The sequence below is a fragment of the Daphnia pulicaria genome, chromosome 8, assembly GCF_021234035.1.
Source record: "Daphnia pulicaria isolate SC F1-1A chromosome 8, SC_F0-13Bv2, whole genome shotgun sequence".
In the NCBI taxonomy this organism is placed as follows: Eukaryota; Metazoa; Arthropoda; class Branchiopoda; order Diplostraca; family Daphniidae; genus Daphnia; species Daphnia pulicaria.
The window spans coordinates 1344881-1372716 of record NC_060920.1 but is presented as its reverse complement, the minus strand read 5'-3'; the positions used below and the strand labels follow the sequence as shown (position 1 = coordinate 1372716).

Genomic DNA, 27836 nt, shown 5'->3' with positions numbered 1-27836 from the left:
TTTTCTAATGTCTAAAAATGATATGAATTGTTTTTTGGTTAACAAAGTCTTTCTTTGGAAAACATGATCCCATGTATTGATACATTAAGATACACAGCTAATACATTTAAGTTTAAAAAAAGTAGTAGAAATTTTGCACTAACAGATACTAGGTTATAACAAAAAAGTAGAAAAAAAGACGTGCTATAAACTACTTATTGTAAATGTAACCCTTCCCTGCAGAAGAAAAATCAAAGTGATTTTTCTTTTTCTTAGAGATCAAGGTCGAAAATTAAATCATTAGTAGAAGATTCACTATTGGCGCGGCGACGATTCGTTTTGCCGTGATTCTTCTTCTTGTTCTTTTTTGTAGCAAAGTTTGGACCATGCTGTTGGACCATGCCTGGATCCGAATCTTCGACATCGATGCCACTGTCGCATAAAGTGGCGGATTCCATCGCATCTGAAAGCTCGACATCACATGGAATTGCGTGGTCGGATTCAGCGCTTGAGCTCATTGGCGGGTTATCAACATTACTGTTGTGTTTCTTGGCTTTGTTGCGCGACTTGCGTTGATTTTTCTTGCGCTGGCCAAGAATACTCGAATTTGATCTAAAAATATGTACAAGACGGTAGACTTCTAGCTCCCATTTCAAAAAATCAACTGTAATAATATACCTGAAAAGTTGCTTGTGCACCACATTGCTGAACCTAACAGTTTTCTTCACTTTCTGACTCTCACCTTCTCCATCATCATCCACCTCCTCCTCTTCACACCAATCATCAAGGGCTGAATTTGATTCACCATTATTTGAAAAACTGTTACTGCAGGTTTTCAAAAAGAGTGATTAACAAGTGTTGTCAGATAATCATTCAAATTTAACACAAGAAATAAATACCTGTAGTTTTCTGCACATGATTCAGAGAGGCTTCTTAGCCTATTGTTCTGATACTTCAAAATACTTTTGTAAGAGAAGTAACATGATCCAGCCTATTCAAAAAGATGAAAATCAATATTTACAATACATGATAATGGCCACACTCACTACACAATATTTAAAAATAAAATTACCTCTTCATCAGTAGAATCTGAGATGCTTCTAACTTTTAATTTGATTTTCTTTTTAATGCCACTGCTTTGCTGAAAGGAATTTTTTTCTTCACAGCTATCAAGGCTGTCTTCTGAGCTATGTAATGAGTCTTTGCAATAGTCCTGGCCAGAGTCTGAAATAAGCTGGGAGGTCGTTGGGATTATTTCGCCACTACCGAATTTGGGATGAGGAATTCCATTTTTAATCAATGTGCTCATTGGGTTTGTAGTAAGTTCTGGAAAAACAATTAAGGAAAAAATTAAGAAAAAAAAATTTTTGAATTTTTGAAAAAAAAAAAAAAATATTTCTGTGACACAACTACAATTAAGTTACTGCCAACAATATCATTTATGAAAAGGAAAATAAATTCGAATTCTTTATCACGAGCGGGTACAAATGGCGTGTGATAACAAGTCTGACGTGTCGTTAGGCCGGTTGAAAGAAACGACGCACATTTCATTCAAATGGTTAACATGTTTTTAAAAACTGAATTTAACTTTTGAAACGTCTAATGAAATCTCCAATGCTTCCCAAAAAGAATAAACACACGAAACAGCCAAAAATCTATTTAAATACAGCAGATTTTAAATTAAACTTGAGAGAGCTAACGTACCAGTTCACAAAGGTTTCCCAGGCGTTGGTTTGATAAAGTATCGTCCGCATTGATCGTAAAACAGGCTAACGTAACTACGCAAGATTCTCTCGCCGTGGGGTTCGGTGTTACCAACCAAACCACTAGACAAATTAAAAAGTACACAATGACACTATAATTAGAAGAAAAATTATATTTTTGTGATGTTCATGCATACATTTTGAATTAAGGAAACGAAAAATAATAAATTTGCTGAAATTCCAATATTATGTTTTGCAGTTTGGTCAAAGATCTAAAAGATGGCTCTGTGTGCAGTCGTCTGCTCTTTGTTGCCATGCTTATTCACTGTACGTAAATCAAAACAACACGAATTCAAGTTTGAAATTTCTGAAGCACTCTTTTCTTTTGTCGTTATTTACTGAGGTATTTGTTGGCAAAATACCATTGAAGAGAATAATAATTGTTTAACATAAAAGTTGTTTTTGATATTTCAAATCTATGTAGCCAAAACAATAATTTATTGACTTTTTTCAGTGGAAATCGGTGCCGAGCGGTATTAAATGACAATAACCTTGCTGGATTGTGTTTTCCCGATACGAAATCCGCAATCCCCTGCTGTGACCTACCACGATGGAGAATGTTCTATCACATTGCTGTATGGAGATTTATCAGATGATGTGCAGCAGATTTCCAAAGCGCTCCTTCCGATCTGCTATGAAAATTGTGTTGTTGTCTTTGCCATTCAACAACTTCATCACCTAATCCCTTCCTTGATATTAGGGTAAACATATCCAACAGCTAAAAAAGTGATAATTGTATTTATTTTACTTACTCGTTGTTAGGGTATTACAATCAAAGGCTTCCTTCATGTACCTAGATCCAGATTTCCCACTTTTAAAGCAAGAAGAAGTAGTGAAAAGAAGTAAAGCTTCAGTCATTATATCTGATTCTTCAAAGGCTTTTTCTGGGTGGAAGCTCACTACCAGAGTAAGAGTGTTTGGTGCAAATGAGCTGCATATATTCCAGGAGTGCCTACCTTCAAGTTTAGTAAATTTCCCCTTACCTGAGGAGTGGAATATTGCTTACTTGATTCATACATCAGGTAGCACAGGAACACCAAAAGTAGTTCGCGTTCCTCACACTTGTTTACTACCCAACATCCTTGACCTTAGGTAATTTTGTTTTAAATACTCATCACCAGAACAGAAAATATTTTCCGTGTTTTTTTTTAGAAAAATTTTCAATATTCATCAAACGGACGTTATTTTTATCGCTTCACCGTTCACATTTGATCCGAGCATTGTTGATCTATTCCTAACGTTTTCAACCGGCGCTAGAATGGTCCTTGTAAAACCTTCGATCAAAGCCATTCCATCAAAACTTGCCAAAATCATTCGCAAAGAAGGCGTGACTTTTCTTCAAGCTACACCATCTTTCTTTTTGCAATTTGGACCACAGCTGTCGAAAACCCATTTGCTGTATCCGTCCTCGCCTCTGCGAATCATTGTGCTTGGCGGAGAGGCATTTCCAGCACTCAAGACCCTTTCAGAATTTAGTTCGCCGGGCCATTCTACCGTCTTTTACAATATCTACGGCATAACGGAAGTTTCCTGCTGGGCCACTTTATCCAAGATAGAGTCGAATGAAATTCAAGTAGATTTGGGACATGCTTTGGGCGAAACGGATCTCCGCGTAATAAATGAAGACGAAGAAGAGATACACCGAGATCAAGGAGGCGAAGGTTATTTATGGCTGGGAGGACGGAGAATTTGCCTTTTAAACGACGAGACACCAGATTCAATTAAGAAGCCCGTCTTCCGACCAACGGGTGATCGCGTTGAGTTTCTCAACGGGAAACTGTATTACAGGGGACGGAAGGATGAAACAGTGAAGCGAATGGGAAAGCGGTTGAACCTTCACTCCGTTGAAATATTAGCTCTATCATCCGGTCTTGTCCAGCAATGTTGCGCGTTACTTGATTCTAACCGGCTGTTAGTTCTCGTTTGCAACGGAATTTCCGTCGTCGATCACTTGCTGCAATTTTTCCAGGAGAACGCTGCGGCCGTCGAACAACCAGATGTCATTCGAATTCTTGATTCAATTCCCATGTCGAAGCATGGTAAAATAGATCGCAAGAAATTACTCCAAATCATTCAAACTACACCAAAACATGACGGAAAATTGAACTGGGAGACCATTCTTGCTAATGAATGGAGGAATGCTACTGGCCAAACTGCCACCGATGAGTCCAACTTCATCTTAAGCGGAGGAAATTCGCTGTCTGCGCTCAGACTAGTCAACCAAATTCAAGAGGAAACGTCTCGATCACTTCCGCTGCTCACCGACATTCTACTTAATCAAAACTGGAAAGAAACAGTTGATTATATTCGGAAGGAGTCGTTAAATGGCCCCATTAGCTCACTTCAAAATCAATCTAAAGTTGAAATATTTCAACGAAGTCAACCATCGTCTAAAGTCACGGACGTGATATCAAAAGTATCGACACTTGAGCTGAAACAAATTTGGAAATTCAACTTAAAGAAATGTATTGACGCTTCTCCTCTTGTCATTCGAAGGTAAATAATAAATTGCCCAAATTATTTGTTAAGACTAATAAAGTATTCTCTTTTAAAATAGGACTGAGGGTGATGCAGTATTTATCGGTTCTCACTCGCATCGTTTCTCCGCCGTTAAACTGGATAGTGGACAGGAGATTTGGACAACTGAACTACCTGAGCGGATCGAATCTTCTGCTAGCTGTGACATGAATGGTGTGAACATTTTTGTCGGTTGCTACGATGGCAACCTCTACTGCCTGGACGCATTGACTGGACGAATTTGTTGGCATTATTCCACCGGCGATGCTATTAAATCTAGTCCAGTCTGCACTGGCCCAAGTGTTATATTCGGCTCCCATGACCGGACTCTTTATTCTTTATCCGTTGCCCGTGGAGAGCTGTTGTGGAGGAAAACCATTTCTGAAGGCAGTTTGTTTGCCTCCGTGGCTTGGGATGGAAATAATCGCATTCTTTCCGCTGCTTTGGATGGAACTTGCTCTGCGCTTAGTGTCACTTCCGGTCAACTGTTATGGACGATTAAGCTGTCTACCCCCATTTTTTCTAGTCCTGTCTGGTTTTCAAAATCTGAGCGCTGCTTGTTAGCCAGTGTTGATGGATTCATAAATTGTTGCTCAGCAGATACGGGTGACATTGTTTGGCGTTACCAAGCGGCTGGACCCATCTTTTCGACCCCAACTGTTGCAGACAAGCGGATCATTTTTGGCTCACACGATCATTTTCTTTATTGTCTCGACGAAGAAAGTGGTCAACAGCTATGGCGTGCGGAATTTACTAATCCCATTTACTCTTCGCCCTTTGCAACGTCTTTAATTATCTGCAGCGACACTGCTGGCCACTTGAGAGTTATGGAACTTGATAGTGGTCGATTGATAGCTCAAACTCGTTTAGATGGAGAAGTTTTTTCCTCACCTGTCATGGTCGATCAACTGGTGGTCGTCGGTTGTCGAGACAACAATCTCTACTGCTTTGAATTAGTTAATAATTGTATGTAAATTTAATCACCTCTCAAACCCACGATTTATTCAATAAAGCAAAAGTTAAACACTCATACAATTTCCAACTGTACTATGCATGGTAAAGCAAGACAAAATAATCCATCATATAAAGACCAATCCCCCCAATCTCGTTGTTTTGATTGATAATGTTACACTCCCGACGCACTGCTCGGTATCGCCCTGTAGGGATTGACGCCCGGCGGCGAAGGATTTTCAGACATTTGAGGAGGCGGAGGTAATACTGCTGCCGACAATACAGGAGGGGCGGGAGCGACTCCTTGAAGAGCAGACTGAGGCAAAGAGCAGCTGACTGTTATAGGGGGCATGCCTGGGAGCGAGATGGGCGTTGTTAAAGGTGGCAGACTAGGCATGCCTGGTATATTTGGCGGGGCTGGAGCAGGCATAGTAACGCCTGTGAAAATAGGTGGGGGGAGCTCAGCCAAGTCTGTTGAAGCGTTTGTTGGAACGATGAAATCTTCATTCGTAGTAGAGGGTGGACCAAAGATAGCCTAGATTTTTATTAATAAAACATTAAACAAATCACACACAATAATTGTTAAGAATGAACTTACTTGTAAAGTGGTAGCCGATGAAGTTGGCAAAGTCGGAATAGTGGGAATAGCTCCAAGTTCCAATGGATTGGGATTCGATTGCACAGTGGCGTTTTCCTCGCTAGCTTGCTCTGATAGGAGCGGTGTCTTCTCGGCAGTACGGGGATCGGCGTTACCCGTCCGCAGGGGAATACGATGCAAATAACCATAACCAATTCCACATCCCAGGCTATAAATAATATAATCTTGTTAGTCAAAATATGACTTTGAAATTACAGTAAACTGGTTTACAAATTTACCTGCCCTCTCCTCCCCATTGAGAGTTTGGTGTAATTGTCACTTCACGGCATGAATCACTCTCTGTGTTGTAGACATACAGCTTCAACTGTCTATTTTCATGGGCCTCCACTAATGTAAAAAGATCTTCACTTTCATGCAGCACAGAATCAGCACCAATGATGTAGTCAGAATGGGCTTGCAGGCAAGCTTGCTGGGCAGGAGAATTTGGTTGCACATCCTGTAAAAACAACACATTTTAGTTACCTCTTCTTTTTATAATAATTTGACATTTCATACCAGGATATGCCAGACATTCTCGTTGGCACCTTCAAAAGAACAAAACCGAATGGAGACACCCAAAAGGCCTGAACCACCCCACATTTGACTTGGGATGATGCCAAGCTGTCGTACAGTCTGGGTTTTTGAACTGTACACTGTTAATTTAACTTCTCGTTCAACATTTAACTTGAGAAGGTCTTTAAGCGTTTCATTGTCTTGGTCCTTCAAACATTTAAGAAAAAAACACACACATTAATTAGGTTAGTTTGTTGAAAACAAAACAAAAAAAGGGTTCATTTTATACCAGCCGAGTGCTTCCAATAGCTACAATGAAATCAAAGAAAGATTCAAGTCCGGCTCGCTGTCCCGGCGATCCATCTTGCACCTATGGAATGACACATCATCGATTTGGTTTCGCCTTCATATTTAAATATTTTTAATTAATAATAATTGTTATTACCCTTAGAACGTGATATCCTTCAGTACCTCCACCCGGAATCTGTAAACTTTGAGAGCCACCCATTGCGTGCGCAACACAGAAAAAGTTATATTAAAAGTTTTGTCGTGGTTTTTTGTCTTGTCGAAAACTCGAAACAGAATAATTCTCGGACTTCAAGGGACGTGACGTGTTGTTTAGCCTGAGGTCACATCAATGAGTGCGTTCGTAAACGAGTGGCGCGCGGGCGCAATATTGGTCTGCTAAAAAACAAGAAAGTAAAGAACGAAGAAAGGAGACTCAAAGGAGGTGTCTTTCTCGTCGCTGTCTCGTTGAGTTGCGAGTTCAATGTCTTATTGTTTTCAGCGAAAAGAAAATCTGAATTAGTTTTCCGCCCCTTTCGTCTCAGTCTTTAACATTTCTCGGCAAACTGGGTTCATTCAGTACCTAATTTCACACGAAACTATGACTTTCAAGTGAGTGTGTAGAGGTGGGAGGTATCACATTGCGACTTTCGCCAAAATTACTGCCTGCATTAGGTTTCTTTTCACCAGTTTGAACTTGAAATTGTGCAAGAGTTAAAATGAAGAAAAGTTCAAACATATCTGTGCAGCTTTTGTCCAGTCAATACTCAGGCAGAGGCCCATGCAATATTACACAGGTAGGCCTATTTCAATTCATGACCGTTAAAATCTTTGTACTCAATACCTTGTTATTTGTAGGTCCATGCTGAAGTTCTTGCACGATATCCTGGGTTAGTGTCTCAAGTAGCCCCAGTAATGAAAATTTTACAGGCGTGCATTCACAATGGTCCTCCACATCCTGAAGACCTTACCAAATTGCTTGATGTGAGTTGATTTATTTAAATGTTCCAACGCAATGAAAATTTCTTTAAATTAATACAAAAATTTATTTTTTTATTTTCTGGAAGAAATTCCATGGTCAACTCAAGCCTTCAGTGACTTTAGAAGCTGCCCTTAATGAAAGAACTGAAAACCAGCAAAACGATCAGCTGGCCATTGTTTTCAACAAAGAAGGAGGAATGGACCTGCTGATAACTCTGATCCTTTCTTATGTACCATATGATTCCCTTTCCAAAGCAAAATTTGGGTAATGTGTCACTCATTTAAAGTCTAAAATTTTCTGTAAGTTCATGAAATATTAACAAAAGAATTGTTATGGGTTAACCACAGGATGGAGATCATACATAGGACAAGAAGAAATGCGGACGCTATGCGAATTCAGAAGATGTGCCTAGTGATTTTGCGACAGTTGTCCATCCTCGATCCCGATTGCAGTCTCGCTCTATCTACCTGTGACCCCCTTTTAGCACATTGCTTCCGCTTACTGAAATCCACTACATTGACGGAGACGGCATGCGATCTCATTGAACACCTTCTCTTATCTAGAAACGAATTAGTCCAGTTGGACGGTTTCAGTAAGAATTCTTGATCATTGGTAACACACTACGTTTCTGTGTTATAATCAGTTCTTTTTTCTTTTCAGAGAGACTTAGTGATGTTTTACAGCAACTGGACGATGAAACTTTGTCTCAGACATACCGTGTCCTCTCCTTAGCCGTATCTGACGTCGACGAATGTGAAAATAGGGCCTCTCGTAAGATATTTTAAATCCAACTATTTATCTAGAGGCAGTCTTTAATTCTTATCACAATAATTCTGAATAGTTTTGGCCCAGCGACGACAAAAGCTTAACACACGCATAAACGAAATGACGGTGTCCAGTTTAAATCGAGACTTTGTTGTTGCCATACCTGGTCTTTTGGGGAAAGTCCTTAATTACGCTTGCAGTCTGCCTTGTAAGAATAACTTGTTAGTGTTTGTTTTTTAACAGAATTTAATAATTAAAAACATTTTTTTTTTTAAGTCGTTCCACGTTATCCCCTTCCCAGCACCGAAAACGAACAATGGATGGCTTGGATTGATGAGAACCTATCACACAACAGTCACAGTTTCGATACTGTAGGTGGATTCCTTCAAGGTAGTTTAAAAGTTAAATGAACCTTAAATGCTGATGAATGTTTAAACTATCCCCTTATTTATTTAGCTGTATTGGAGGATGTGTTTAGAGATGAGCTTGAAATGAGCTCTCAAGTAAATATGGATACAGAAAGCTACGTGGCGGATGCTTTGGAACTGCCGTCCCAATTGACACGACGAGTTGATGCTCTATACTTGCTAAGTTTGCTTCTAACGGGCAGTCAGCGAGGCAAAGTGCAAGAAATTTTGGCTAAATTAGGCATTGGTCCACTTCTGTCTGCGTTATTTGAGCAATTTCTTTGGAAGTTAGTATTTTGTGACAGTTTTTTTTTTTAAATATCTCAAGGTTAACCCATATTTTCTATCATTCTATCAATAGGCCGTCAACAACTAGACATACAACTGATCACGCCAATCAGTGCAATTGCAGCCCAGTAAGTTAAATCATTAATATTTTCTTTACAATTTCAAGTTATGCAATTATTTTTCTCTTCATCACAGGAAATGATTCTTAAGATCCAGTTACTTAGATTGGTACACAACTTCTGTTCACATAGCACTTACAAACATGTGCTACTCTCGTATGGCGAAATGGATGAGCTCAAACAGCTTTACGGCGAATTTGAAAGTTCGATGGTTCCAAGTTCCACGAGTAGTACCAGTTCTTCATCATCATCAGCTTCCACTTCTTCCGGAATAGGCGTTGCGTCCAGCATGGCCAGTTTACCTTATTGCACAGGAGGCTCGGGTCTACTGTCTAAAATAATCCGAGTTTTGAAAAACGTGCCCACCTCCTCGATTTTCAGGTGTGTTTTAGTATCATTGAAAGTATTACGAATTCGGCTAATGTCAGTTTTATTCCGATTAGATTTTGGCTTTGTCGGGCTGTTGAGAGCTGGTTGCGCAGCAGCAGTCAGTACGGGGTAGCTGATCAGCTGTTTGTGATCAACCGTGGTCTGTTGCAGCACATTGTCCACGTTTTGCTGGAAAGTGAGTCCGCTGTTGAACCTTCCGTTGTTGTTGGCGGTGTGGCTGGAATTGCCCGTAATAACGGATCTCTCGCTACGGGTCCACCACGTGAGGTGGCCCAGAGTAGCTTTGACCTTCTCGGAGAAATGATCCGGTTTAACATGGAAGCTTGTCGACAGCTGGATATACTGTTACCAAACGAAGCTAAAGTAAGAACCCAAATTTGGTGGTGTAGTTGGATGTTCAATGACATTGTTTTAATTGGATCATCATTAGGTGTCGAAATATCTGGAAGTTGTTCACGGCAATCTAATTGATTCGAACATGTTTTTGCGATCCGTGTTCTTGACGATGGATCACTGCATGGAGGGCGGCAGCGGCGGGCGGTTTCAACAGGCTGCCGTTTTCTTCCCGACGTCCAAGTTCTTTTCTTGGTTCTTGCACTTACGCCGACGTGTATGCTACCTAGCCCTACTAGTCTCATCCATTTCGGTCGATACCCTGACGCTGGAGAACGTCAGCTGTCTCAACACGGCACTCATTATTCTAATGCTGGCCGCCCGCCAGGGTACGCTGGCCAATTGCCTGAAAATGCTTGCCACAGCTACGATCGAGCAGCTCCGACTAGGTAAGAATCAAACGTCAAGCCAGCCAAAGGATGATCTTTGGTCTGTTTTTAATTCCGGATTGTTATTATTATTATTATCGTCTGCAGGTCCGGCCGGGAGTGAAGTGGGTGCAAACAAGAAGCGTTGCTTGGAACCACGTCACATCTTATCGAGCTTGTTCCAGTTGTTGCGCTTTTGGCGCGTTCATTACCAGCCGGGTGATCAATCTTGCATCTCTCTGGAAAAAGGATCGGGCATCGCGTTCGAAGAGTGGATCCGCACTATTGACCTGTTGACCAACGTCGACACTACTTCGCCGTACTCGCTACTTCACTACTTGCCCGAGGATCAGTCGCGCATCGTTCAAACCTGGGACATTGAAATGGAATGTAGTTAGACAACTTAGATTCTTTAAACAATAACGCAGTGTGTGATGACGTGCCCACCCACCCCCCTCGATCCTCGTCAATCTACACTGTGGCGCTTTGGCAGTGACACCTGGAAAGCGTTGTTACTTTCTCATGTATTTCGCCGTCGTGTGTCCGTTTGTAGGAAATTCAACGTGTTATGTACATCATCCCGTTTTGTGAATAGCTGTTCTTTGGACCGTTTCTCCCTCTCTTGTATGCGTAAAATTTTTCGTCTCTTTTGGCCTCTACCTTTGTTTGTTTTCTGACGGAAAGAAACACAAAAATACTGTGTCTCTAGGTTATCTCCATACGCGTTGATTCTCTGTACACGACACTCATTATTACTATTATTATTATTATGATTTTCGCTGTTTTCTTAGGACCTGCTCGCTCGCGCACTTTACAATACCCCCCCCCCTCCCCCACTTTAACGGTGTACATATTTTCAACTCAGGTTTCGCCTCTTTTCTCGCTCTCCTTTTCTTACATCTAACTAATCTATGATTGTTTGTTATCATTCTAACACAATACATTATGGAAATACAGAAAAGTGTCGTCTTGGGACATTTTATAACATATTTTGATTCGAGTGAGGATTAGAAATTTTGAATAGAAAACGAGTCAAACTTGGGTCCTTGTACTCGGAGTTCCCCGAATCAATCGAAGCCAAAGTTCTAGTGGATCAATAGATGGAGTTGAGAGCAAAGTTACGGTAGCGAGATCGTCTAGACGTTGAACAAAGGGACAAAGTTGCAGGATCAGCTGTTACACGTGCCGCTCGCTATTAAATTCAATCATCATTTGCATTTGGAAGTTACAAACGAAGCGTCTAGTGAGCTAAGAAACCATTTATCGTAGTTGGAGAGTCAACCTACTAAATTACTGGCTTTTAGAATGAAACTAGAATAATAGGGAAACAGGTTGTAGGGTTTTCTCCAGTCTATTTCCAAAATTGGACAAGACACATGTGTAAAAAAAATAATAGGTTACTTGTGCATCCGGACGACATATGCAGAGCCGACAAAGAGGCTTACGTAATATCGTAACACGCGAAGCGCAGTTTGATGGTGCTTGACATCTTGTCTGGTTTTTGCACGCAAACGTGTTATACAGATTTCATCCGACATTTTTTTTACTGTTCCTGCCAGCTGCAGTCTATATTTAAACGAACAACCATTTCCAGCAATATGAATAAATTTGTATATTTGCGCTTTCAGGGCTTTTGTATTTTAATTAAAAAATACTATGAATACTAAAAACAGAGACTGATAAACTATGTCAAACTAAATCTGCAATCGTCTTCCGAAAAATGACTTTTGATATACCCCAAGCAGATGAGACCCCCATGCCCTAATTATTACCCAGCATGATACCTGACATGATAAATAAGTCTGATGAATGATGACCGCTTTTTTTGTTGTGGGGCTATTTTCTATTGAAAGCGGTTTAGCGTGTCCTCTGTCAAGGAAAGGAATTTGAGTTTTAAAGAAAATGTAGGTTAAACAAAATTTAAGAAAAACAAAAATTAATTTAACTTTCTCAACATCCAGTTCCAGTCATCCGCCAATAATAAAAAAAATGGGAGGCTAATAGTTTAGTTTTATTTGAACTAACCCAGTTGTAACCGGTTAATCCGTCTAGTCATTATATCACATTTGACCGTTATTTTTTTTACTGTTTGTACTGATGTACAAGTTTATAAATAGTTTGAATCAAGCGCAAGTTTTTGTGAACGTGGTGTTTTCTTCCTTAATATATCGTTTGAGAATGAAACCTGAATTTTAATTTCAGTATAACAGTACATATTAGCGTCTCCCATCTGAAGAAATAAGCACTCACGCATTGCGTGATAGGTCGATAGTTAACAGCTGCAAGAACATGCATCCAAATTAGCCCAAGGTGGACAACAATATCGGCAATGCGCAGAACGAGAAACTGATTTTCTTTAGTCTGATTTATTAAGTGCTTTGATATAATAAAATTGATTAATGCTTTGCTTAGAATATATCCACCGTTAAGTGTCATTTAATGAGTTCATACAGCGATACGTCAGAGTCGCACTGCAAGACGATTTTTTTAAACGCTACCTATTTATAATTTATACCGATAATGATCTTGCGCAAAGTTAAAACAGGTTACACTTTTATGATTTATTAATATTAAATTGATACCACGTACCCACTTCCCACACATTGAGGCGACACTTGATGTAGCAAAAGAATCTGGTTTGAAAATCATTTTCAAAATACGAATATGGGGCTGACGGTGCGTGAATTTAATCCGAATATTTATGTTCCAGTAATTAATTGCAAACATAGCCTAATTTGGACTATAGTTCGAAATCCTTACTATAGCTGTATCAAAAGGTATAGAAACGTTTGTTTTCAATATTATTATTCACCCTGGGAAATACAGTATCAGGTTTTATCCAATGCGCAGGTAGACAACGCTAACGTGTGATATTAAACTAACATCCAATTAAATTCTCCATACTAGGACTGCTTTACGGTTTATAACTCCCTCCTAATGCTGCAGAAGCATTAGCCTTATAGCCATGTTGGAATGCTGAGACAGTTTGAGACAAGTCAAGGTTCTCTTGTAAAACCTGTTTGGATTTCAGGATTCAGCAGCAGAAGATTTCATTCGGCCACCGTCGGCATGCTTCACCTTTCGTCTGTTGACGATCTCAAGTCCCAGCACTAAACTGTGTCACATTATATAGTGGGTCAGACAACAGCCTACGGTCCAGACACCGACTTTTTTCTCTCGATGTGAAACACAGAGGAAACACAGCAATCCATTCCCATGAACGCACGCAAGAAATTGAATAATTCCGTTTCATTGAATATTCAGTAATTCCGTCTCATTATTTGGGATTATGTTGCAGCTCTTCTCGTCAGTCTTTGTCGGTGAAATTTATGATTTCATCATCAGAGACTACTGCAGCCTGCAGCTTGTTTATAGGATAATTAATTAGCCTTTCAAAATGCAAGAGCTGACTGGGACGAACTAATTATCCTGTAGGGCACAACCTTTCTTTTAATTTTGCTTCGAGTCGGCTACAGAAGTCTTCCAGGAACGTTTATGAAATAAATTGCCCTTTCTTATCAGAGTAAGTAGTGTACATCGAGCCGCAAAGAAGGGATGGTTGCATCCATTGCGTCATTTACCTATACCATTTTGGGTGGAGTCTATATAAGGTAGTAGGTGGGACTTATTAAATGGTGGGTGGGATAAAAAAAAGGCGGTAGAACAGAAGCATTGCTTACCGCATAATAACGCAAAAGTAATGAATAGTTGTACTTGTTGTTAGTGGCTCGTTACGGCTCGTTAGACAAGTATTAGGCCTACATATGCAAACAAGAAAACACTGGTCAGCAAATTCCAGTTCAACCGGATACTACATAGATTTCTATTTTAAATAGAGGCTATCGCAACTCTATATCGTCCTGCTGAAGACCAGACGACACGACTTTTTTTTTTTTTATTTGTTTGCCGAGTTCTGGTATACCGTGTTGGTTCGATGCCCATTATTTCTTTTGCATCTGATATGCCTGGCTGCTTTCTAGGATATGGACAGCAGATTCACATTTTGATGGTCAGCAAATAATCGACCAAATAATAACCTGTGTGTCTTTCGAAATCTGTCTGCTGCTGGACTCTTGTTGTAACATAACAAGTTTTGAAAAAATGTGTGAGTCAGTTAACCATGGCTGGTTCCATACTAACAAAAACAAACGTTACTAAAAACAGCTACTATTGCTATTGGCATCTAATTCTACGATATAAAAGATTTTAGCGGTATATCCAACTGAAAGCCAAGGAAGAATACCAATACTATTTTTTTGTCAATTAAATATTTTGCAAAGAAACAAAATTGTGAAACAAGGATTGCTTCACTGAGTGCGCTAGATTAAATTTTCATATATATATGGAAGTCGATGAAGTTAATTTTTGGAGCGTATTTTTGATTGGTTGCTCCGCGACGTGGAAAGGCTTTGGGTCTATTATAAGGACTGTCCTCCTTTTTAAATCAGATATAAGATTTATTTCATCACTTCATGTTAATGAAAACAATGTGTATCGTGCTGAAATTAATTACACTTTTTTTTCCAAGTCGTCCCAGTGTGATTGTGTTCTACTAACGGAGGAACTGGACTTTAGACGAATGAAAACGTAGGTTACATAATAACGTAGCGCATAATATTTACTTCTTGTTTCGATGCCAAGTTCGGGTAATAATTTGAATTGTTTGCTACCTTCGTAAAATTCAGCAAACTTCTAAATTCTTTTCAATAAATTGTATTAGCATATGACGGAAAACGCCTAATTGTGTCGCCCTAAAAGAAAATAAAGGGTACTTTATCTCCAGAAAATCATTCTTGAATCACGATCACGAACACGAACACTAAATGTTTTTGCACGCGGTACTTTTAAAAATAATAATTTGCGTACAAAGTTCGGCGCTTATAAGAGATATGAAAACATTTCCCTTCGCATGTATAGTTTCAAAATGTTCAACCAGGAATGTCGTTCTCATGGTGTGTGTGTGTGATTCGATTTATGCCAAAAATGAGATTCAAGGATGGTCTGGCTGGTGGAAAATTCCATAGAAGTTGTTGCCAAGACGACAAGGTAAGAAGCAGTTGAAGATGCCTGTTGGGAGAGAACTGACAGTCGTTGTTTCATCTGGCATCCATCACTCTTCACTGTCGTTCACTGTCTCGCAACGCCTAACCAGCGTCAATTATTATTGATAAAATTGCGTTACATTATCAAAACCTTAGACGCACCATCGCGGGAAAATTTACCAAATTTTGGGATTGCCTTGAGCGTCTCCATAAAAATTGAGGAAGGATTAAACCAACGAACAACTATGGATATAATAGCACGTATTCACCAGCAAAATTACCCGCGGTCCCAGTGCGGGAAATTTTGCAAAGAATACGGTCGTGATGTTGCGAAACGTGAGCAACCGAATTGTCAAAAAATTGGGACATTTTTTTAGTGTGTTGAAGCCCGTATGCTGACTAAACGTAGAACGTATCTACATCAGGTTAGGATTGTAGGTTAAATAAGTGGGGAAGTGATTAGATTTTCACCGTGCAAGAGTGATGTGAATCACCCAAAATCATGGAATAATATAGACTACCTTTCCATTCCATTCCTGAATTTTTCATCTTTAGTTAATTGTATTTCACTTTTTTCTGTTTCTCTTCAATTCTCTTTATTATGGATCCCCTCGTATTAGGAACTGTGCCAAACCGGACTTAGCCTACACTAAATTGGGCATATTTCAAAAGAAAATTTCTATTGGATTTGAGTTGTATAATGGAGCCAATGCAATTTTTTTTTAGAAAATTTTTTTGTTATGCCACCTGCTATAAAAAGGGATGCGGAAGACAAAATAAAAATAAAATTTAATAAACAAAGGAGTTTCAACCTAATTAACTGGTTAACTCCTAACCGAGTAAAAATTTCGTCTAAGTAAACAACAAGTCAACAACAAATCACGACTGCAATGACGAACTTGATTTGAAGTCCCTTTGTACGGATTTAGCCGAAAAAGTACGTCCAAGAATTTGACTAACTTTACACTTTCGGATTGCTATAGTTTTAAAAAATGAATTGAAGAATGAATTGAGGGGTGCTGATAAAACAAAAGTATTGTGCCAAAAATATAAGGTTCATCACCTTCATCACCCCAAAACTCTGACTGATTTCTGACAGACTGGTTTATAGTGGATTGACAAAGTACGATAAAAATAAAATCTATTTCGTAAATCCGAAGACGTAGGATATTATTTATATACCCAAGGACCTTATTTTTTTTTACTTTGACATAACTTTTCCTGTTTTAGCAGGTATGCCAGGAACTGATTCTGGTTGATGATAAACTTCCTTTGTATTTGATGGAGACAAAAACTGCGCGGAGTCTGAAACATCCAGTTTTTTTAAAAGTCACATTTTGCAACAACCCAATAAACGCAACTGTGTCTAATAGCCTGATGCCGGAGTTTCTCTTGAACTAATCAGAACAAGTTCCTCGTCCGAAATGATCTTCGTTCACGATATAATACATAGAAAAAACCAGTTTTCGTACGTGAAACAAAACTTGATAGATTCAATGTAAAAAAGGGGCGTATAGAGTCCATCGTTAAAAGAACGATGTATGGATGCTAAGATTTACATCCATCTTTGAACCTGATGGCTTAAAGTTACGCAACAATTCTTATTCCCTTGGATTTCAGATGCCCAAGGTTTCTAATGCCGTCGTCGCTGGCCGGAACGGGACAGAATCGACTGTGAGGCAGGTAAAAGGGGTATATGAAGGAAAAACAGGTCTTCCGAATCTACACCAATAAATATAAATCTAGTGAGACACGAGTCTACGACATACAGTTTTAAGAATTTCTCGTGTAAGGTTGTGTCTTTTCCGAACTTCCAGCAGCAGTTGAAAATTGAAAGTGAATCCCCACATTGACCGAAATTCATTGCCTTAACGAAACGTGGAAAGGCTTATTGCCTTAAGTGATGAGCCTATAATACATATAACTATTAATTGATAATAGTTTTCCGCACACGTAGTGATCCTGCCAAAGCAGAAGATTATCATGGTGAATAATAAGTTCGTCGTTTTCTCATCGCTAATGGTAGGTTAAATGTTTTGTCATTCTTCACCAGATTTTGGCCTGTGCAATTGCGTGTCGTTGAGTGAACTGCTGGAACTCTCATCTAGTCCTCCATCAGCACTCGAGTGGCCCAGCCAAAAGTTTTTCTGTGTAGCATAGTAGTGCATAGTAGGCCGTTTGCCGTTTTGAAAAATAAATTCAGGGATGAGGAACTTGAAAAATCCGGAACATCTTATCTACTGCAGCAATGTTACCTTGAGATTGGGAGAATATAAATCTGGGAGAGAAAAATTGTGAAAAACGGGGGATGAATCTGAGTGCGTCCCCCATACCCCCTGCGTTTACCATTCATGGGAACTATGCGAAATGTAATATAGATATTAGTCCGACTAGCCCTACGTCTACCATAATTATTCCGAGACTGTTTTTTTTTAAATTGATTGATAGTGAAAATGTTAAGCTTCTTTATAAACACATTTAGAATTATTTCCAAGCAATTTCACCATTTCACTCATCACCAATTTTGCTTTAAGCCTAAACTAAAATAAGCTCGAATAAGCTTTTAATGATAAATAAAATATTAGATTTTTTAGGGTAAGTATTTAACTTGTTTTAGTGGATAGCGAATGATCAAATGTTGAACGGTGTTAAGACGTGGGGTAAAAAATAATTGTTTAGACCTACAGTATGTTATTAAATTATTGTTCACACTAGGCCTTCAGCCTTTTTTTTTGCGTTACGTAATGTTATTTCGATTTGATCAATCATAGCTAATACTCCTAATAGTGTGGAGAGGGAACTGGTTTTTCGTTGTTGAAGAATGGTTGGTCAAAAATCAAATGATGTGAACGTAGCTTAATAACGGTGAGCCTGACAAATTTCCTTGGCTATTCCCCATTTTGAGGTGTGAATACATTTCTAAAGAAAAAATACAAACATAAATAATTTTTCGAATTATTTACGAAATTATTTAAGGGAAATTTTTAAAGCTTAAAAAAAAAATTACTTGGCCTCAAAAAAAAAGCTCTAGCGCAGCCTAGGATTAAACCAGATCTTATAACGGTTCTATTCTTCAAGTCATCTGGCGGGACAATTCGAAACTTTAAGTCTGAGTTTGATTTATCCCCTACTATTCATAATACAGAAAAAGAACAGAGAAAAAAGAAGAAGTAATTGTTATATTTTTTAAAATTAAATAATAAAATTGTTTTTATCGCAATTCCATGAAGGTGGGCCTCGTCTTGATCTTTCAAGACGCAACGATAGATGGAAAAAGGCATTTTTTTTCGCGTTGGACGTCACGAAATCCATTAAATGGATGGTGGGCATTCCCCCAATCACGCCAAGACGTCCCCGTTGTAGTGGGCGCCGTCGGTGCTGAAGTGTACAATCCTGGATTAAATGCAGATCGATGGGTAACATCTGACGTCGTTCCAGGGCAGCACGCATTCCTCATTGACAGTTCACGAAGGCTCATCCGCAACGACGGTCTTGCAGTTGGCGGCGACGGTGGAGGCGACGGTGGAGGCAATGGTATTATGAATAATATACATTACACCCGTATGATTTCGATAATTATAACATGCTGTAATTTAATTTAACAAAAAAAAAAAAAGAAGAAGAAAAAAGAAATTATTTTTAAATGAAGCACTGCTGGGTTGCAATTTATTTCAGTCTAAAGAATAACTCAAAAAGTCAAAAGTACACAAGAAATTACAAGACTAAAAATTGGCGTGGATTACAAACTGAACGACGCAACGCTTTGGCTACAAATTAGTACCCGTTATTGTATATGCGTCACTGTTTAGCAACAACAGCATTAGAAGCTTAAAGTTTCAACATTTTCATTTATAGCTACACCTATAATTCTTATTTTGAATCAAGGTGGAGCGATAGCAGGGCCTATAGTTGCAGGTGTTGCCGCGGGAGCAGCAGGGGCAGCAGCTCTAGCAGCTACTGCAGCTGCCGCGGCAAAATCATCGCTGCTCTTGTGGTTTGCTAGTGGCATGGCAGGTCCCAAACCAACGAAAAAACCTAAACCACCGCATAAACCTAAACCAACGCATGGCCCCAAACCACCGGACGGTTCAAAACCTACTAAGGGACCCAAACCGACGAAGGGTCCCAAACCAACGAAGGGACCCAAGCCAACGAAGGGACCCAAGCCAACGAAGGGACCCAAGCCAACACATCATCCCAAGCCTGTTCATGAACCAAAACCCACTAAAGGACCAAAACCGACGAAAGGACCCAAGCCAACCCATCATCCCAAACCTGTTCACGAACCCAAACCAACGAAGGGTCCTAAACCGACGAAGGGACCCAAGCCAACACATCATCCCAAACCTGTTCATGAACCAAAACCGACGAAGGGACCCAAGCCACCGCATCACTTTAAACCTACCCATAGACCAAAACCAACGGACGATGACCATAAACCAACCAAGGGACCAAAACCGACGAAGTGGCCCAAACCAATAAAGGACCCAAAGCCAACAGAAGACCACTGGAAACCAACGAAGGGACCCAAACCACCCAAAAAACAGAAGCCTACAAAGCATCCAAAGGAATCGGAACTATTAGAATACGACGAGGCTTTTGAGGAGGAACCCTTAGCAGAACTGAATACATCCCTGGAAACATATTACACACCGACCCACTTAACATGTAAGAATCTACACCGTTAGCATATATAATAACCCAAATGATTTTCAATATTTCACTTTCTTGTTCATATATTTCACCACTCCAGTCTGCCAGCCAGGAGAAGCTGTGACAGACATTACTACGGCCGAAGCTAGTGGAACGTTTCAAATCAACGGGAACGTTGACAGAAATTGTTCCTTACTCATCATCGAGCCAATGGGCGAGAGAATTAAATTGTCGTGCAATATTATTTCTCTTGGAAATAATCATTCATTTATGGAGGTAAATAGAAACACTCGTATAGAGGAGAGCTGATATAGCCAAAACAGTTTTGTTAATTGTTTTGCAGTTGATGTTCAGTCAGCTCTCATCGCATATTTTTTATGTATTTGGTTTATTTTAACCGCAATCTTCTTTAATTGACGTATATTACTTAGGTAACAGATGGAATCGGTGCTGGTGTTGATGCGAGTGCTCCCAGCTCTGGAGAATTTTCGTTTACTTCTTCAACAAATAATTTGGTATTAAACATTCAAGCACAGGGAATGTCAGAATATACATGTTCATGGGTGCTGGGAAATTTGGCAGAATAATTTCGTTCTGTCTCTTTTGCTGCTCCTATTCGTTCCTTAAATTTATACAGAAATGCCAAATTTTTATTTAAAAAAAATCTAATTTTTAAGTGCTGCCCATCTAATCAAAGCTCGCTTTCATTTCAAAAATTATTTAAAGCAGACAACAATGATAACAGCAACAAAAATACAATAGTTATTTATGATTCTAACAGCAATGTCCGTGAATTTAATTTTAAAATAATATTTATTAAATTAATAGTCTCAACTTTCAATATAGGCCTGTATTGAAAGGTGTTCAAAATTATAAAATGTTGGTATCCTGATGATGGCTAGAATTTCCCCTTGTTTGCGCAAAGCGCAAAGATGTCAACTTGTAATTTTTATGTAGCTTAGTTTTTGCAAATTTCGCTTGATCTATAGTAGGCTATTTACCGGATTCCCTCTACCTCATTATTTTCCGTGTAACGGTGACAGACGACCGCTCTTTATTATTAGTATGAGTGCAGTGAAATGGACCAACAACTACGGCAACAACGCTCTGCGGTTTGTCCGCTTTGTTGGATTTGAACCATGGGGACATAAAATCCTATTACGTAAATAAGTGCTACAATCGTTGTCGAATCGACAACAACAATCGAATGTAGCATGCTGCATTGTTCCTTGATATGTTACAGTGGCATGGTTTAGTGTCATTGTCGTGCTGTTTTTCGTCCCGAAAAAAAGGGATGAACCAACTGAGAAAAGAATCAATCAATCGAAGAGAATTATCTAATCAACCCCATCGAAAATATAAGGTGAAGTCGGATACTTAAAAAAATATGTTTTGGTCTACACATTATTATAGAGGACAACATAGATCATTAGGTTACTCTAGGCATCCAGAAATATATTGTTCGAATCATTTAACGCTGTGTCGCTGTAGAGTAGCTTTTGATATGATAGGTCGCTATGCTTTTTTTTAAAATTGGACGGCGTATTTTTATGTCGTGACGAAAAAGAAATTGATTTCGAATTTCCGAAAACATTTTATTCGATTTAATTTCGCAGAATTATAAAGGATAATAAAAAGAATAGAAAAAAAATGTGAGATGCTATTAAACGAAAATTCAGTCAACGCAGTAAGAGACTGCGTGACCAGGGGTGTGGATGACCTTGGTCAAAGTGGCCTCACGGACGGGCATGGCAGGGGCGGCGTAGATGGCCGGAGCGGCAACCGAATAGGCGTAAGCCGTAAGGGGAAACGGCATAGCCGGGGTAAGAAAATGGAGCAGCTCCGTAGCCAAAGACTGCTTGGCGCATAGCACGGACAAAAAGGCACAAATAAAAGATGCAGAAATATTTTGTGATGAAATAATGAAATAATAAAATACAATATGGTGAAATTGCTGTTTGAAAATGGTGTGTATTTGATCAAATTGACAGAAGAATAAGTCGCTAAGGACTGACGAAATGGGAAACATAGAGAATGAGGGCCATTACAAGTTTGTTAAATCGCTCGTCTCCTTGGTATTGCGGCCGTTGTCTGTTCCTTGGTCTGCATCAGTTGCTTCTGGCATGGGTGAACAAGTAGCGCAACAGTCAGCATGGGGATCCTCAAAAGTGTCCGGAATTAAAGGAGCCTCAATGATGCCATTTGACTCGGTGTGGGTCTCATCCGTTGGTGGTTTAACTTGAGAAGACTCGGATATGGAAGGAGATTCCGCTTCTGCCTCGTTGTTTTCTTGCTGGGCCGATGGTTCATCTTCATAATTCGATTCCTCATCACTATCCGAATTTGGCTCAGTCGCATTCTGACGATTTTTTTGATTTTCTTCAGAGACCTTTTGTACTTCAAGTTCCAACTGGTTCAAGTAAATTTGATTTTGGTATATCAAAATCATATCCTCCTCGCAACAAGGGCAAAATTCGAGTTCGGCCACTCCGGTTGTTGTGGCGTTTGAGGCTGGCGCTAATTCGGATCCAGTGACGATTGGTGGCGACTCCGCGAAATCATCAAGAAAGTAGTTTGTAAATGCCTCCCAAAGGTAATCAAATGCAGCAGGCAAGACGAAAAAAACCAAAGACATAAGTCTGATGAAAAACGGCCTGATAATTGTCAGAATAATATTCATTTTTTGATTGTTGTAATCGCTGAATACTTGATAGTATACGCAAAACTGCACTCCTTTATATAGATGTAGGGAGAGGACTGCCTCATTCGCAAGCGTAAAATAACCACCATTTTCATCATAATTTCAATTTCATATAATTACTAGCTCAAAATAATTATTGGTTTCTATATTCTCAACATTTTACAATCATATTTCAAAATGAAATATTACATTTCAATAATTTGGAATATTGTTACGCTCAAATCAGTATATAGCCCAATTAACACTTGAAGTGAGGTCACTATAAATGAAATCAATCATTCTGCCGACTCCCTTTTACACAAGAGCCGGTACAGAACGATAAACTGTCACTGTTGGTGCCTATCTAACCTTATTACACCAACAGCGTCCACTATCTACACCAGAAAAGAGTACAGCACAACAGAGAAGCAATACAAGATGATAGGTTCACACTACGAACTAGACTGACCGTCACCGAGAGGGGGAGCAAGGTTAAAGAGATGAAGGCCAAGAAGCAAGGTTAAACAAGGTGACAAACTACATTAGGCCACCTAGGGTTAAGTAATTAAACCATTAACCCCACAATCAATAGAGGGCTGAAACGATTGTGACAATATTTCTTTTTTAAAATAGAATTATAGCTTAGCCAAGTATCCATGGAAAGTCGGACTCAATTATCGATAGCTGTGATGATCGGATCGGAAAGACATGATCGAGATCGAGATAACATAATGGCAATAGGCTCTTATTCAATCTATCGCTAGCTTAATTAAATTATCCATAAAAATATTCATTGCTTTTGAACAATCTTTGATTAAATGCAAATTAGAATATCATGCGGAAATAATTCTGAATAAACATTATAAAATAAATAATGACGATTGAACACACAAATAGATTAGTTTGTTCCTTCAATCGCCTTTATCTAAAAGGATTATTCGCAATTTTTTTTTCTAAGAACTGCAATTGAAATTCATAAGCTAGGTCGACGTTCGACCTCGATAAGAAAAAATTTATATTGAGGCCGTCCATCTTCCTAGTTGTATATACCAATCCTGATATCAACGACGATTAATAAGCATCAGGTAAGTCTGCCCTTTTTAGCTAAAACGATTTAAAAAAAGAAATCAATTTGAAAAGTTAATTTTTATTATTATCCTCGACAAACACAATTTGAAAATATCCTAATTGATGACAATTTAATATCTACACACGACGCGCGGGCATGTAGTTTAACCAGATCGAACGGCAGCTTCGTGAAAAGCGCGGAAAAAGGCCATTTTAGCGGCCTTAACTTCAGGGGTGTCCTGGACGGGTTGAGGGGGAGCAACGACCACCGCTGATGGAAGCGGCTGAACGGGAACCACCACTTTCGCTACTCGGGCGGTGGCGTGAGCGTGAGATGCCAAATGAGCACGACGAGCTGCGGCCACTTCGGGAGTCTCCTGGACCTGTTGGGGCATACCGAATGGCATGTTGGAGTATCTGGCGGGCAGGTAGGCCATGATTCCGTTGGCTGCAGCGGCGGCGTTGTAGGCCCGGTAATGCTCGAGGGTGGCGGCCATCACTTCGGGAGTGTCCAAAACGGCACCTGCTGGTTGTCCCCAAACAACAGGAACAGGTTGTACGGCGACCACCCTGCTGGATCCTCCGGCGGAAGTGTGGGGCTGTGGGCTGCCAAGTGAGCGGCACGGGCGGCGGCAACTTTGGCCGTTTCCTGGACGGGCGCTGGTTGTGCGGTGAACGGGTAGTAAAGGAATGGATTGTAGTTCCAACCGGCCGGGATCTGGGCAGAGACGGCGGCACAGGCCATCAAGATTCAAGACGACGACGACAACCTTTGGAAAATGTGACAAACACGGACAAACAATTCCATCCGCCCTATTAGTTATGAGATTATAAATTGTTTAGTTGATTGTAATAATTTACTGAGGTCTTCATGTCGATTCACTTAAAAATTGTTTGAGCGCGGAAGAGGGAGAAGAGTGGATTGATTTCGTTCGCAACATGTCGGAGCTTTTATACGAAAGAGTTTCGTTCCTTTTGGTGTGGTGCGCGGTTCTGTGCCTTCCAGCAAGGTTGAAAACCCTTAAACATAATCTTGGTCTTCCGCATTATAGAAAGAGGAACTAGGTAGAATCACGTACGTCTTCCTCATTTTACTTTTCCTTTCCAGTTAATGTGTGGCTGTGCTCTAGATGCTTCCACAGGAAAGTAGGAAGGGCTCAAGTGACCAACGGTGACGGTTATGTCCTTCATTTCTAGGTCAATATCGGTGCCTAATACAAAAACCCCGCAAAAACCAGTAACGGTACTGCAAACTCGCATTTAGAGTTCTACAGAAAAGTTGCATTTGGTTCAGTAACATATTATTTGCTTTTTAAAATTTTACGTCTGTTGTATTACATAGATGCTTAATTAGTATTCAGTACTATGTAGCTAAATGCTGGATAAAGCGCCGATTTAATAAAGATTTCAGTATTGACGTCTGAAAATTACACGTTCGAGTCTCGTCTGAGGAAGTTAATTGGATGCGTTCATTGTAATCCTAATAACATAAATGCTCGGTTCATGAAATGATATAGAAAAAAACGGAAGTTCAATATTAGCTCTACGTAGAAATCTACTCTGTCATCATAATCAACATCACGACCTTTGGGACTCCAGTCCAGAGCATCAGGTATAACTTTTCATGCCAGCAACAAACGCGGTGTCGACCGACGATGATTGGAGACAGTGTAGCCTATATCAGTCTCTTTTTGGCCAGCAGCCGTTCAATTTTATTTTATTAGTCCAGAAATTATTTCGCATAAAGAGGCTCCCATATTAACGAACGCCATAGAACTCCAATATTCCGTCATGATTCCGTTATCGTTTGGGTAGAATAGGAAAGATGAATTTATCACCGTCATGCTGAGGGACGGTGATTTTTCCTCCATTTCTAATCTAACTTATACAACTTATCAACATAACAATGCAACATCTATAGCCCCGGACTGTTTTTATCTGGTTTTTATTAAATGTTATCACACCTTAAATCAATTGAAAAGAGAACATGTTCTATAAGGAAATGAATTTTTATCTATACACATTATCAGACGACAGAACAATTGTTAGCCTACTAGCAATAGTCAGTACTTCAGCAGCATCCGGAAATTGTGTAAATGTTTTTACGCTAAAGACGAGTGAACTGATGCGATATGGTTGGGCTCTTTTAAGACAGTGTACATGATTCTTATGCCGGCAAAGGTGACGTCATGTCGCGCGCTTACACAATTCTTCGAATTTTTCATTAATCATAACCGCGGGAAAATGTTAGTCCACAATTAATTATTTTCTTCAGCCTCCGTTTCATTTCGATTTCATTTCGATTTCATTTCGGTGTTACGTGTTAATATGTTAATATAGGCGGCCATGCCAACCTACATAAATTCAAACAAGAATTATCGATTTTTTTTTTCAATTCAATAGTTTTATTATTTTTCAGTATTCATGAATCACAGAAATAAGTCTAAATATTTGTTACAAATTAATTTAATGTCATTCAATTGTTTATTCCCCTAAACGTTTGTTAGTCCACGACAAATCAATTTAGGAATTTGAATTAATTTTCTATCTAATTTCAATTTCTTGAATTAAAATTGTCAAAATTCCGCAAATTGCCATCGATTTGCTTCGCGAGTCGCCAAAATTAAAAGAGCTTATTTTCTTTAATCGCTGACGGAGTGAGTCGACCAACCAAACAACAAGTTCATTTGGTCCCCGAAAATCGCAATTTTTTTTTTCTCTCGGTTTTTCCCACTGCTGTTTGTAAACGCTCCAACGCCAGCCAACAGCAGAGCCAACTGACTTCTTGTTTTATAGAAAAGCAAACATGCGATAAATTGTGTAAGAAAAATAATAATAATAATATCCGTCTCGAGAGTCGAGAGGAGATAATTTCACGGCGGTTATTTCTTTAAAATTATTTCTTATTGTCATTTCATTTTAAAAAAATGAATTGGTCTACACATTATTATTACGATATTCAAATCATTTAACGCTGTATAGTGAACTGGCTTTAATTTTCATGCGATATGTTGATATGGATAAAAAGAAATTGATTTCGATGTTACGTAAACATTTTATTGCGCAAAATTATGAAGAATAAGAAGAAGAATAGAAAAACAATTTGAGATTCTATTTAACAAAATTTTAGTCCACGCGGTAAGAGACTGCGTGACCAGGGGTGTGAATGACCTTGGTCAAAGTGGTCTCAATGATGGGCATAGCTGGGGTGGCGTAGACGGCGGGAGCGGCAACTGAGTAGGCGTAAGGGGAAACGGCATATCCGGGGTAAGAAAATGGAGCAGCTCCGAAGCCAAAGACTTGGCGCTTAGCACGGCTGGCCTTGGCGACGGCGAATTTAACGGCGAATTCCGCCTTGGCAGCGGCCACCTCGGGGGTGTCCTGGACCGGGAGGGGTGCTACCGAATTGTCGACGGGAGCGACGGGCAAGTTGTTGGAATTTGACGTGGAAGCCTCGGGAGTCGGCGGTGTAGGAGACACGTACTTCCTTGCCTTCTGGGTTGACGTAAGCGTAGCTGCCGATCTGGTTGCCGAAACCGTCACGGAGGTTGCTGGCGGCCTGTCCGGGGTGAGCGTAGCCGAAGCTGGCCTGGCCGAGCTCGTCTTGGGCGTGGTACTGGGTGGCGGAGAAAGAAGGGTAGCCGTAAGCGACGGGGTAGGCGGCGGGGACGGCGGCAGTTGCGGGGATTCCGGTGTAGGCCGTGGTGGCGCGGACGCCAGCGAATGGAAAGGCACCGTAATTTCCGTAGGTATCCACCATATCCACCGTATCCGAAGAATTGAGCTTGGGCGGCCACAGCCAACACCAACAGACAGGCAATCTGCGTATGGAAAATTCAAAATGTTAATTTTAAAGAATTAAGATTAAAGAAATTTAAATTAATTTTTACCGTGGACTTCATTGTCGTTCTCGTGAAGACTAAAGGAAGAGCTCGAGGAGGATGCTGTTAATGGACTGACACCAGACTTTTTTATACTCATCCACCTAAAACCCCCCTTTCACCTTCTTGTTCCCCAAGGTAGCCGAGAAAAGCAT

General features: G+C 39.8%; 8 protein-coding genes across 9 annotated transcripts in view; 4 read left to right on the top strand and 4 right to left on the bottom strand.

The window, feature by feature from the left end:
- LOC124312357 (collagen alpha-1(I) chain-like) overlaps positions 1–27836 on the top strand; it is a 1404094-nt gene that overhangs the window by 687492 nt on the left and 688766 nt on the right. The gene's annotated exons all lie outside the window — the stretch shown is intronic.
- On the bottom strand, positions 50–1775 carry LOC124312450 (protein kintoun-like). The gene is made up of 5 exons (XM_046776965.1): positions 1684–1775; positions 1052–1305; positions 879–970; positions 658–804; positions 50–591 (listed from the first exon to the last, which is right to left on the bottom strand). Exons 2-5 carry the CDS (start codon positions 1286–1288, stop codon positions 252–254), a joined length of 816 nt encoding a protein of 271 aa, XP_046632921.1. The 5' UTR covers positions 1289–1305; positions 1684–1775; the 3' UTR covers positions 50–251.
- Positions 1732–5343, top strand: LOC124312295 (beta-alanine-activating enzyme-like). 2 transcript variants are annotated; one of them, XM_046776767.1, is made up of 5 exons: positions 1732–1821; positions 2197–2443; positions 2505–2834; positions 2895–4238; positions 4300–5343. In XM_046776767.1, the coding sequence occupies exons 2-5, from the start codon at positions 2223–2225 to the stop codon at positions 5231–5233; spliced, it is 2829 nt and encodes a 942-aa protein (XP_046632723.1). In that variant the 5' UTR covers positions 1732–1821; positions 2197–2222; the 3' UTR covers positions 5234–5343. The 2 variants fall into 2 exon arrangements, with proteins under 2 accessions (XP_046632723.1, XP_046632722.1); XM_046776766.1 differs by lacking the exon at positions 1732–1821 and adding an exon at positions 1978–2085.
- On the bottom strand, positions 5240–6993 carry LOC124312401 (Golgi reassembly-stacking protein 2-like). Its single transcript, XM_046776908.1, has 6 exons — positions 6806–6993; positions 6650–6730; positions 6364–6567; positions 6087–6304; positions 5809–6016; positions 5240–5745 (listed from the first exon to the last, which is right to left on the bottom strand). Exons 1-6 carry the CDS (start codon positions 6866–6868, stop codon positions 5386–5388), a joined length of 1134 nt encoding a protein of 377 aa, XP_046632864.1. The 5' UTR covers positions 6869–6993; the 3' UTR covers positions 5240–5385.
- Positions 7071–11332, top strand: LOC124312299 (short transient receptor potential channel 4-associated protein-like). Its single transcript, XM_046776773.1, has 13 exons — positions 7071–7442; positions 7504–7629; positions 7713–7891; positions 7975–8219; positions 8288–8398; positions 8469–8600; positions 8669–8782; positions 8849–9086; positions 9161–9215; positions 9283–9587; positions 9650–9959; positions 10027–10378; positions 10466–11332. Exons 1-13 carry the CDS (start codon positions 7365–7367, stop codon positions 10753–10755), a joined length of 2535 nt encoding a protein of 844 aa, XP_046632729.1. The 5' UTR covers positions 7071–7364; the 3' UTR covers positions 10756–11332.
- Positions 17089–20830, top strand: LOC124312370 (AT-rich interactive domain-containing protein 1A-like). Its single transcript, XM_046776870.1, has 5 exons — positions 17089–17421; positions 18630–18933; positions 19285–20067; positions 20153–20328; positions 20484–20830. The coding sequence occupies exons 1-5, from the start codon at positions 17383–17385 to the stop codon at positions 20637–20639; spliced, it is 1458 nt and encodes a 485-aa protein (XP_046632826.1). The 5' UTR covers positions 17089–17382; the 3' UTR covers positions 20640–20830.
- Positions 23860–24718, bottom strand: LOC124312471 (cuticle protein 18.7-like). The gene is made up of 2 exons (XM_046776995.1): positions 24662–24718; positions 23860–24570 (listed from the first exon to the last, which is right to left on the bottom strand). The coding sequence occupies exons 1-2, from the start codon at positions 24671–24673 to the stop codon at positions 23965–23967; spliced, it is 618 nt and encodes a 205-aa protein (XP_046632951.1). The 5' UTR covers positions 24674–24718; the 3' UTR covers positions 23860–23964.
- On the bottom strand, positions 26907–27781 carry LOC124310698 (mucin-7-like). Its single transcript, XM_046774654.1, has 2 exons — positions 27691–27781; positions 26907–27621 (listed from the first exon to the last, which is right to left on the bottom strand). The coding sequence occupies exons 1-2, from the start codon at positions 27779–27781 to the stop codon at positions 26927–26929; spliced, it is 786 nt and encodes a 261-aa protein (XP_046630610.1). The 3' UTR covers positions 26907–26926.

Bases quoted from the DNA above. Each gene is read 5' to 3' on its own strand.
- LOC124312401 (XM_046776908.1), bottom strand. From the start codon at position 6,868: ATGGGTGGCTCTCAAAGTTTACAGATTCCGGGTGGAGGTACTGAAGGA. The intron at 6,731-6,805 runs GTAATAACAATT...GTCATTCCATAG, and splicing joins AAGGATATCACGTTCTAAGG to GTGCAAGATGGATCGCCGGG. The intron at 6,568-6,649 runs GTATAAAATGAA...AAATGTTTGAAG, and splicing joins CTATTGGAAGCACTCGGCTG to GACCAAGACAATGAAACGCT.
- LOC124312370 (XM_046776870.1), top strand. From the start codon at position 17,383: ATGGTGAATAATAAGTTCGTCGTTTTCTCATCGCTAATG. The intron at 17,422-18,629 runs GTAGGTTAAATG...AATTCCATGAAG, and splicing joins TCGTTTTCTCATCGCTAATG to GTGGGCCTCGTCTTGATCTT. The intron at 20,068-20,152 runs GTAAGAATCTAC...TCACCACTCCAG, and splicing joins CACACCGACCCACTTAACAT to TCTGCCAGCCAGGAGAAGCT.
- LOC124310698 (XM_046774654.1), bottom strand. From the start codon at position 27,781: ATGAGTATAAAAAAGTCTGGTGTCAGTCCATTAACAGCATCCTCCTCG. The intron at 27,622-27,690 runs GTAAAAATTAAT...TTCCATACGCAG, and splicing joins GAACGACAATGAAGTCCACG to ATTGCCTGTCTGTTGGTGTT.
- LOC124312450 (XM_046776965.1), bottom strand. From the start codon at position 1,288: ATGAGCACATTGATTAAAAATGGAATTCCTCATCCCAAATTCGGTAGT. The intron at 971-1,051 runs GTAATTTTATTT...CTTTTTGAATAG, and splicing joins CAGATTCTACTGATGAAGAG to GCTGGATCATGTTACTTCTC. The intron at 592-657 runs GTATATTATTAC...ACATATTTTTAG, and splicing joins GTGCACAAGCAACTTTTCAG to ATCAAATTCGAGTATTCTTG.
- LOC124312299 (XM_046776773.1), top strand. From the start codon at position 7,365: ATGAAGAAAAGTTCAAACATATCTGTGCAGCTTTTGTCCAGTCAATAC. The intron at 8,220-8,287 runs GTAAGAATTCTT...TTTTCTTTTCAG, and splicing joins AGTCCAGTTGGACGGTTTCA to AGAGACTTAGTGATGTTTTA. The intron at 10,379-10,465 runs GTAAGAATCAAA...TATCGTCTGCAG, and splicing joins GATCGAGCAGCTCCGACTAG to GTCCGGCCGGGAGTGAAGTG.
- LOC124312295 (XM_046776767.1), top strand. From the start codon at position 2,223: ATGACAATAACCTTGCTGGATTGTGTTTTCCCGATACGAAATCCGCAA. The intron at 2,444-2,504 runs GTAAACATATCC...ACTCGTTGTTAG, and splicing joins ATCCCTTCCTTGATATTAGG to GGTATTACAATCAAAGGCTT. The intron at 4,239-4,299 runs GTAAATAATAAA...CTTTTAAAATAG, and splicing joins TCTCCTCTTGTCATTCGAAG to GACTGAGGGTGATGCAGTAT.